General features: G+C 24.8%; 2 protein-coding genes across 4 annotated transcripts; one reads left to right on the top strand and one right to left on the bottom strand.

Annotated features, from left to right (window-relative positions):
• The first annotated feature begins 1,680 nt into the window (after positions 1 to 1,680).
• Positions 1,681 to 4,210, top strand: LOC132921216 (transmembrane protein 65). Of its 3 annotated transcripts, XM_060984096.1 has the most exons (8): positions 1,681 to 1,852; positions 2,090 to 2,320; positions 2,480 to 2,605; positions 2,735 to 2,746; positions 2,868 to 2,909; positions 3,080 to 3,147; positions 3,245 to 3,448; positions 3,828 to 4,210. In XM_060984096.1, the coding sequence occupies exons 2-8, from the start codon at positions 2,143 to 2,145 to the stop codon at positions 3,939 to 3,941; spliced, it is 744 nt and encodes a 247-aa protein (XP_060840079.1). In that variant the 5' UTR covers positions 1,681 to 1,852; positions 2,090 to 2,142; the 3' UTR covers positions 3,942 to 4,210. The 3 variants fall into 3 exon arrangements, with proteins under 3 accessions (XP_060840079.1, XP_060840077.1, XP_060840078.1); XM_060984094.1 differs by having other exon boundaries at positions 1,681 to 2,320; XM_060984095.1 differs by lacking the exon at positions 2,735 to 2,746 and having other exon boundaries at positions 1,681 to 2,320.
• A 217-nt stretch (positions 4,211 to 4,427) lies between these two features.
• Positions 4,428 to 8,750, bottom strand: LOC132921215 (synergin gamma-like). The gene is made up of 7 exons (XM_060984093.1): positions 8,469 to 8,750; positions 8,188 to 8,268; positions 7,155 to 7,403; positions 5,271 to 6,089; positions 5,003 to 5,126; positions 4,791 to 4,933; positions 4,428 to 4,732 (listed from the first exon to the last, which is right to left on the bottom strand). The coding sequence occupies exons 1-7, from the start codon at positions 8,529 to 8,531 to the stop codon at positions 4,580 to 4,582; spliced, it is 1,632 nt and encodes a 543-aa protein (XP_060840076.1). The 5' UTR covers positions 8,532 to 8,750; the 3' UTR covers positions 4,428 to 4,579.
• Positions 8,751 to 10,355: the final 1,605 nt, after the last annotated feature.

The following is a 10,355-nucleotide window of genomic DNA, read 5'->3' as shown; positions in this document are numbered from 1 at the left end:
TTCCACTTAATACATAAAACATCTATTTACAATCCTGTCAATCCTTATACGGTATACATAGAAGCTATAGTTTATATACCTATCCTTGCTGTATCCGCCGTTGTTGTATTTACAATTTACCGTGTTTAATGTATACGATGTTTTAATTATTTCTTGAAACATTAAACAATACGTATTGGTATTTATGCATACAGATCGATATATCGACCATGAACATTTTCATGTGATTCTATAAACAAACGAATCTTCTGTTAAGTATACATAAATATTATATATTAACGATTGTCGATTTTATTAGTCATTATTTCGTTAATTAGGTTACATCATTTAAGTAATATATCCTTGAAAATATAAAAAAGAAGAAACAAAAGAAATAGAGAAATTGTATTAGTTTTAAATTTTTAAATAGGTACTAAGGAAACATATGACTACTCTAGTATAGATACTGTGAAACCTTTTTATAGACAATCAGGGCCGTAACTAGGTAGATAGGAATTTTCTATGGGGAGGGTCCAATTCCATAGATAGGAATTTTATAACTTACCAGATGCTTTTGCTCATCAGACAAACTACCACCATTAGCATTAATAAACCATATAATAAACCAATATCATTATTTCGAGGATCAATAACCTTTAAAAAATCTTAGATATTAGGCAAAATGCATTGGCAACCTAAGAAAGTAAACTTATAAGCTATTAGCTATTATTTAAAAAAAATAGAAGCACAATAAAAATGTTGTTTCGGGTTTAGATAGATAGTAAGCTGAATAGTCACTAGGGTAAATGATAAAAGTCTCCACTTGGTGTATAAATAAAACGAAACAAAGACAAATTTACAAATATTCCTAATTTTTAAAATAAAATAAATACATTTTTATATTTTTAAATAATATTATTATAAGATTTTTTTAAAATTTTTAATAAATTTATTATAATTTTATATTTTTATATACACTATATTTAAAATGTCAACTTTACAAGTTATGTAATTAAAATTATATAAACACAATGTGATTTGAATTTCTCATATTTGAATCTCTGTATGACGGCGATCAAATTAGGCAATATAATTGCAAGAATCTTCTCAATAATATATCAGTACTATTATAGTTTCATCTTTCAATTCTATTGTCTGATCGAACAAAATTTCATTGAATTATTATTAGTCTTGTATATAATATAAAATAGACTAATATAATAATACATTTTTAAATAACAATAATGAATTTATTTAATGATTACATTTAAATCAAATAAAATATTTTATTTTAAATCTACGATTTAGAGATTATAATACCCAACATATTATACTACTTATTTTTCAAGTTATTGGTCATTAACTTGGGCAATAAATTAGCTTCGGATTTGGGAACATTGATATTGATTAATTAATGTACATTTTAAAAATTAATTCAATTTAAACAATTTTATTTTGGAACAACTATTTAAACAAAAGGTAGTATAAAAATATGGTATACTGGTATGTCATAATGTCCTATAGTTCTATGCTATCAGAGTCGTCATGTCTATAAATAAGGTTACAACTACAACTTAATACCAAATTCCTTGTTACTTATCTACCATGGTATTGGATTATTTTGGTATCACTACTGAACTCTGTACCTACATATTTATTATCAAAAATAACAAAGTATTGATTTGAAATTTGATGGGTGGGCACTGGGCATATAATATGTTCTTGAGTTCAACTACTTATGTGGGTGGGTGTCGACTGTCGAGTGATGACACTGTTAAACTGTTTATGTTATGAACTTGTTACTTGTTAGTTACTTGGAATTCTATGCTTATAACTATTTAGATAATAATATCTTACTATATCTCAGTTTATAGTGAGTAGTGGCAATTATATTTTCATATTGTAATATTTTAGTTACATGAGTAACCATTATTATTATTAGAATTACTATTAATTGAATAACTTTGAGTTTTTATTTTAATTAAAAAAATGTACCACGGCATTTATTAAACTTAAAACAATTTATGAAATTACTTTTATATTCATTTTATTGATAAATTAAAAAAAATTTCAATTATTTAATTTAAAATGTGTTCTATTTCAAATAAAGTATGGAAAAATACTGTATGTATATGGGAGCTAAGTCGAAAAAGAAACGTTTCTATGATCAGTCGACTATGTACAGCTGCAGTTACAAGCTCTGAACAACAGGATGACGATAAATCATTAACTAAAGAAAAGGCTCATGCATTAGTAATAAACCTGACAAATGAAGAGAGAGATAATTTGGCTTGGTGCTTAAATCATTATGAATCGGAAGAGACCAAAGCAGAATATCGAGGTTCAGTACCTATCATGTTTTGGACTGTTTACATGAGTTTTTATTCAATAATTTCAATCTCTACTCCTTTATAATTCCTATCTACATACCTTCTTTTAAGCTGTAATTAGATTTTAAAACCTTTCATCATCCATATATTTATTAACTTTATACCTATAGGTCAATTGGCAGGGTTCAGATGGCGTTCAAAATTTGGACGTCCTAGTAAAGTACCTGAATTAGGAGATGTAGATCCAACAGGCTCTTACTGCCCATTGCCAGAAGAATGGTTACTAAAAAAATATGGTATTTACATCTCTTATATTTAAAATAAATTAACATTACAAATTTACAACATTTAATTATATATTGCTAATCCATCGTCTTAATATTATTTTTTTTTTCTAAATATCATTTCTTTCTTACAATGGATAGAAGAAACTAACAGTAAGATAAATATCAATATTTACTAACCATTATAATTAAACTTATTAAAAAAAAATAAAAATATATCAATGTAATTATTATATTTATAATTTAATTATATTAAATATATTATTTAAACTAGCGGAGACAGTACCAGAGCCAACTAGAGCACAATTATTTAGAGGTATGTAATACTTTTTTTTTTTTAATTATCCTAAATAATCTATGGCTGCATAAGTAGGTCATTAGTTATATACATTTTTTAACTTACTCTAGTTTTTTTTTTTTTTAATTACATTGCTTAGTTTGATTTTTAAATACTTATTTAAATTAATGTTGTTGTTTTTTCTGCAGTGGGATTACAAAATGCTATTCCTTTCATTATGTTTGGATTTTTGGACAACTCTGTGATGTTAATATGTGTATGAAAACAATTAAATAGTTTTATTTTAGTTTAATAGCTTTACTACTATTAATACATAGTATGTATGTGCATATGACCTTAGATATATTTTTTAGGGTGAATCAATTGAAAGAACAGTTGGTGCTGTAATTACAATATCGACAATGGCTGCAGCTGCTATTGGTAATACTTTTTCTGATATACTTGGAATTGGCTCTTCATATTATGTGGAACAATTGGTAATCAAACTTGGTTTAAAACCTCCTAATCTAACACCTATTCAATTGGATATGAAGTGTAGTAGACGAGCTGCTAATTTAGTAAGGTTAAAAATATATTAAACCAAAAGTATTAATTGAAAATTAAATACATTTTTCGTTTAAATACAAATTTGTAAAAATTATTTTAACTTATCTAAGATTTATAGTTTAATAATTAAAATATAATAATTTTATTTAAATGCTTAAACATTTTTTTAAGAAATATTTCTATTTATAAATTATATCAACGAGAAAACAATAGATTTTTTTAAATTACTATAAGCATTTATTTTTGTTTGAAACTGATAAGTGTATACTTAAATGTCATTTTTATTTAAAATAAAAAGTAATATTATTTTTTTTTATTTTCAGTTATACTTTGGTTTACTACTTAATACATTTAAGTTTTTATATTAATTATTATTATTATTATTATTAGGGAAGAACACTCGGAGTTACTCTAGGTTGCTTTTTGGGAATGTTTCCATTACTTTTAAAAAAAGATGAAGAATCTAATGATGAAAAGTCTGAAGAGGAAGAAGATGAAAAATAAAAAAAATATTAGAACAAACAATATTTATTTTCACAGGTTATAAATAAGTTTTATTCTGACTGATCCCTTTAAATTATTATAATATAGAATGCATTATTTACTCAGTATAATCGTTAACAGTAATTATATTCTTGGATATTTTCTTTTATCTGAGTGTGAAGAATTAATCTAATTTTAGCGTCTGTTCAATCTTAATGTAGGTACTGCTTTATTTAAAATTACTAAACTGTAACATCTGTAATATATCTATTTTGATATTGTTTTTTAAATACTATATATTTTATATCTAGTCAATTAATAGTTATTTATTATTTGTAGTTAATACTACTTTATAATTGTTATTAATTTTATAACTGTATTCTATGTTTACCGTTTATTTATATTATTATACAATGTTTCTTTTTTTTATTCAAAAATTAAACATTAATATTATTTCTTCAATGAGTATAATTTTATTGAATACTATAACCTGATAAAATAAACATATTTATATATAATAATAATCACATTTTCTTTAATAAATACAATTTAATAACAAATTAATAAGTAAAATAATATAAATATTATTACAATAACATAATTCTAGAGCTAAGGGGTCTGTAGAAAAGAGCTGTGAATAAAAATATAAATAATAAATATTACTTAACAGAAAGGTGAGAAGTTTGAACAAAATTTATCAATAAATTTATACAAGATGAGTGGTAGATATTTAACATATATTCAGTATAATCTGTACTGCAATTGCATTTGCATAAGTAACATGGTATGGAATCCTTTGTGGAATCTAAAACCTAGTTATTTAGCTAATTAAAATTAATTTCATGTTTATGTACAAATTATTAAATTTACCTCTGTGTTGTTAGTTGACTTATAGGTAGAGTTATTGAAATATGTTTTCAATTTGGCCAACACATCATTTAATTTATCTTCTAATGATGGACAATAACAGTTTTTAAGTATTCGTTGACATATTTGACTTATTAAATTTAATTCTAAAACATTTAAATCAAAATAATTTAATAGTTAGTTTCTTAAGCAATATAAAATGTATTTATCCATACGTGTCAGGTAATTAATTCCTTTATCATGATTTATAACTTCCATAAGTACTTTCTCATCAGATATGCTTGAAAATGTAGTAAAACCTTCTTGCAAAAATTCCAAACATTTATTTATGCATTGCACCTATATAAATGAAAGTGCAAATAGATAAAAAAAAAAACCTGACTAATTAAAGTAAATAAACTTTTTATTAGTGTACTTTTATTAGTGTTAACTTTAAATTATTCAAAATAAATAATTTTTTTATAAAAAATGAAAAATACATACTTGAACGTTTTTCCAATCTATTTCAATGTTAGGTTTATTGTTTAAAACTTCCTCGACACATAAGAAATCTCCAAATTCATCATCATGAACATCATTTTGAACATTCTCGTTAATACTTTCAACCAACTTTACTTCCAAAATATCATTTTGAGTATTCTTGTTTATTATATTTTCAACATCATCAGTTTCTGCTGCCAAAGTCCGAAATACTTCATATTTATCAAGAATATCATCTTGATTAGTTATCATATTTTGTTGATTTTCTAACAAACTTGAAACAACATTATTTGTTGACGTATCATTTAACACTTCAGCAGTTTTTTCATTAATCTTACTGTCTTCTTTAAAAGACAATGTATCAAAAGCTGATTGGAAATCTGTAAATTCTTGATTATTTTTACTGTCAGTTGTTGTAAACTGAGCACATTGAAAATCTGAAAACTCATCATCAAATGCCTCGAAACTATCATTTACAGGAGTAAAGTCTAAAGATTTTGGTTCAGGATTAGTAGATAATGGAGATATAATTTTAGACATTTGATTTTTTGGTTCTATAAATGTTACTGCTAAAGGATCGTATTCTTCGGGTGAAATGATATTACAATTTGGCTGTTCAAAGTTTTTGGCATAAGTATTTTGATGTTCATTATTGATTTTTTGTATACAACTTGCCTTGTTTGTTAATTGTGATTTATGTTCAAAATTTGATTTCACTGTTGATATATTATATTTTTTCTCGATAATTGTATAATTCAATTGTGGTATTATTGGTTTATGAATGTGTTGCAACAATGACACATTAGACACTGAATATCCATTCTGAAAAATACAAATTTTCATTAATCAATTAAATATTTTTTTCTATAAATAGAAAATATTGGTATTCGATCAATATTGTCACTCAAAGAATAGGATATTTGCCATCTGTCACCTGCCAATTAGACATTTGTTGGGGTTAAAATACTTAACACAATTCTTAATGTTAATACATTAAAAATATCTTGATATCATTATTATAATATTTGAATCATGAAGACATGGAGTGAATACCAAAGGTGTAATAAATAATTAGTCATCAGTTTGACCTAATAAAATAGTCTGTTAAAAGATTTTACAATTTTGTTGAGATATAGTTATTTAATATATTATATGTTTTCGGCCAATTTAGCCAATGTGCAATTTCCACTATTCATTATTCAAAATGCATGTTTAATAATTACTCTATATCAAATATTGTTATTTTTACTATTCAGTATTTATTTTATTTATTATTGTTATTATTATAAATAATTTAAGACATTTCAATTTTTCATGGAGTATAAATAATTTTTCTAACTTTTACTTGAAGTTCCTCAATAAGATCCAGTAATTTATTAACAGATATTAATTATAAATAAAAAATTTGTGGTCAAATTAATTAATTAAACAAATACTTATATTAAATAGGTAGTTTAAAAAAAAAATTAACATAATAATTTTTTTTTTATTGAACATATTTATTTGATAATGTTCCTTATTATTTTTGTTTTTAACTCAAGGCCATTATTAATCATTTTTTAAATGTAAAATTAAAACAAATTTCTGATTTTCTTTTAAAAATACTTCCACAAAATATATAAAAATCACAAGAAACACCTAAAGTGCTGAAAAAGTATATATATATTATACATTAAAGATTTAAAATAACTAATAATAATCGATAGAGAATCACTGACAGGTAGCAAGTGTTTTTTTTATAATCAATATTTAATATTATTCTGTGACATTTGAATTTTATATGCTATAAATGATAAGCTCAGTGCTTCTCATAATATATTATGGGTGATAATTTCCCATTACTGCAAAATTCTATCGCGGTAATTGACCTAGATTTATTAATATTACCTGAACTAGAGTAATCAAAGCCAGAATTATGTACAATTCTTGTTGAGATAATGATCCTTCAACTCCAACGTTAGCCATGGACCATAATCCACCCAGTACATCAACGGGTAGACCACTAGTCATCAATAACTGTGAAACTAAATGTGTATCACATGTTCTATCACGTCTATCAGATTTTACATACTGCCATATCTGTTCATACAATGGATGTACATAACCAGATTTTGGTATCATCCATTTTGGCAAATTCTGTAAATATTAAAAAATATAGATTAAATTAATTAAAATCAGTTTAAGATTGTTTTAGTTTACTTGATACCAGTTTAATACTAATTTTTAAGTTTAATCTTTATATGTGTATTGTCTACACTAAATACACCATTTAAATAATGCTTATTTTATAAATCATAACACATTTTTAATTCTCAAGAACAAATATTTTTATCATTGAGAATTCTATTGAAATAATCAAATTGTTTGTTATATTTATTAAAAATTAGTTGGACAATAAAATTTTTTAATAGTGGTCACAAAATTTAAAATTATTTTTTAGTAATTTTAATCTTGAGAGGATGCCTCATCACTCATTCACATTTCTTGTACATGCCTTATATTAAGTGAACATCACTTATATACTCAGTAGCAAATTTAAGCTTAGTAGCTAATGTTTAGCTTTATTAGCTTTAATATTAGAGTGAATTGAATCATTATACTATTTTAAGGTGAACATTTCCATGTTTGAATATTGATTTTATTATATTACAATCATTAAGGGTGTAATTAAAAGTGTAAAATATTGTAATTTATAAAAGTTTGAAAATTAAAATATCATAAAAAAAATACGTACAGATAATGTTCTCACTTATAAGTTTTATGATAGGTTTAAGTAAATTCATGCTAATATTAAGACTAATATAGCTATGAAGCTAAAAATAGACTTGTGATGTTAAGCACTTTTAAGATGGAGATAGCAAAGTAAGATATGGTATCATCTTATTTCTAAATGCTAATTATTATTATTTAATAATATTACCGAGTACAATTGATGGTCTTTATTAATAACAAATGTGTCTTGAGAAATGATGTTGTTAATCATAGAATCTGCATCAAAACTCTAAAAATAATAATGATATTAATGCTTTTTATTTATAATATCTTAACATTAAAATATTGGTGTCCTAAAAAAAGACATATTATTTAATTATTATTCTTTTTATAATTAGATATCAACAGTTACAAAAGTTTAAATGTAAATTTGTACAAGATTAATGTATAGCCATAAGGGCATAATGGTTAAAAAGTGTCAAGACTTACTTGTTCATTTGAATTTTTTTTACTTGAAGAAGCAAAGCTCTTAGTGTCGTTAAATTTATCCATTCAGAAATATATTGTTCAATATGGAATACAACAAACTAACAGGCAAGGCCTCAACAAATTACAAATTATATCTTAAGTATGACTGTGCTGAGATCGTTTCAATCTTTCAATAATTTACAATATTATTATACTAAAATTTAGCTACCACAATATCAATATTTAATTAGTGAAAACACTGAAAACTGATCAAATGACAAATAATATTAATATTTATTTTAAAATGATTATTTACGCTGGTGATAGGTGATATCACGGTTTCAGATAGGAACAGCCAAGGTATACTATCATATTATACTATCACTAATCAACGAGTTTGGCGCTGTGGACTATCTATATTATATAAGGTTGAATAGATTGATCCATTCCGTGCCGTTCAGGGCAGCAGGGCTTAGAGTGGCAAAAAATTCAAAGAATGACTAATATATAATATGTAATTTATAAACAGTGATTGTGTAACGTACTCATCCTATAGGTAACTCATCTAATTGTAAGTTGTATCCCTTAATAATGTTCAAATTTGTATTTTTATCACACATACCTAATACTACATTTTTAAGAATAACAAAAACAAATTTATTATTTTGAAAGAATATTTTTTTTCATGATACCTACTAAGTTGTAGGCTTTAGTTGTCTTTTAAGAAATCTAAAAAATTCATCCGAACAAAACATATTTATATCATAAAAATGTAGTGTTTTTAGTGCTTTAAATTGTACAAAAAAATTCAAATTCTACGCATGGTGGGGTCGGGGTGAGCATGCTTACAACTTCACACATTCACACTTTATCTCTATGTATAAGATATATTTATGAAGCTTAATTTTACATTATTTACATTAAAGAGCTATTAAAAGCTATTAATTGTTTTTATAAAAAGCAATTCTAAATATTTAAGTAGGAACATAAATTGTAGTTTTTTTAGTAAATGTTTTCTTTAGCATTAAATAAAATAAATTCATAAAAAATAAAAATGTCTCAAATAATAATCTCAACGGAATTCTGATCAAGAGCGGATAAGCCTATAGGGAAATCGGAATTTTCCCGGTAGGCCCCTGTCGGCCCTGTCCATGCCAAATTACGGAGCCCCCAGTCTCAACACGGTATTTTATGTTTTAAATGTTATTAATAATATAATAATAATATCGAACTATGTACAATTTGGAAACAGTTTATTTTATTGATATCTGGTTTATAATAAAAAATGAAATAAATACTTTTGTGTTTACATTAATAATACATCATACATGCCATTGTATATATGTAGACATATAGTACGTTTTCTAGGCAGTTTACCAATTGTGCCTTTTTAAGTTACTTTTTTATATACCAATTGCGTTCATTTTAGAGTCGATAGACCAATTTCGCTCTAAACATTTTATAATACCTAAGCAGAGGCACCAGGTTTTGAAAATGTCATGGGGGCTCACTATTTTATAAACACGTGTACAGTGTTACCTAAATAATTACTAATCGTTAAACAATTACTAAAATATAGTTATTTGTTGTTTTGTATATTATAACATTTTAATAGTATTAACAATTTAAATTTTAGATGGCTGAGATCCACCTTATCGGGCTCATGGGGTGCTGCAGCCCCGCAACCCCCTGTACTCAGCGCCCCTACCTAAGGAAAATGTATTAGTTAGTTATAATTATTATATAATAAATTAATAAATGAAAAAACTAACCGATTTTTTTGATAGTATTAATACATAATCTTTTTCTTTTTATTGTGCTATACAGGCCATTAAGGCCTTTTGCACGCTTCAACCAAACTTCTCCATAATATATTCCGGTCCATTGCATCCTCCAATCGCTTTGTCT

This window comes from Rhopalosiphum padi, chromosome 2, assembly GCF_020882245.1.
Source record: "Rhopalosiphum padi isolate XX-2018 chromosome 2, ASM2088224v1, whole genome shotgun sequence".
Classification (NCBI taxonomy): Eukaryota; Metazoa; Arthropoda; class Insecta; order Hemiptera; family Aphididae; genus Rhopalosiphum; species Rhopalosiphum padi.
The sequence above is the reverse complement of the archived record's forward strand: the minus strand, read 5'-3'. Positions and strand labels throughout refer to the sequence as shown.

Excerpts from the sequence above, each read along its gene's own strand:
- LOC132921216 (XM_060984094.1), top strand. The coding sequence starts at position 2,068 with ATGTGTTCTATTTCAAATAAAGTATGGAAAAATACTGTATGTATATGG. Across the intron at positions 3,148-3,244 it reads ACTCTGTGATGTTAATATGT|GGTGAATCAATTGAAAGAAC; the intron begins GTATGAAAACAA and ends TATATTTTTTAG. Across the intron at positions 3,449-3,827 it reads GTAGACGAGCTGCTAATTTA|GGAAGAACACTCGGAGTTAC; the intron begins GTAAGGTTAAAA and ends TATTATTATTAG.
- LOC132921215 (XM_060984093.1), bottom strand. The coding sequence starts at position 8,531 with ATGGATAAATTTAACGACACTAAGAGCTTTGCTTCTTCAAGTAAAAAA. Across the intron at positions 7,404-8,187 it reads AAGACCATCAATTGTACTCG|AATTTGCCAAAATGGATGAT; the intron begins GTAATATTATTA and ends TAATATTTACAG. Across the intron at positions 6,090-7,154 it reads CTTTGATTACTCTAGTTCAG|AATGGATATTCAGTGTCTAA; the intron begins GTAATATTAATA and ends TGTATTTTTCAG.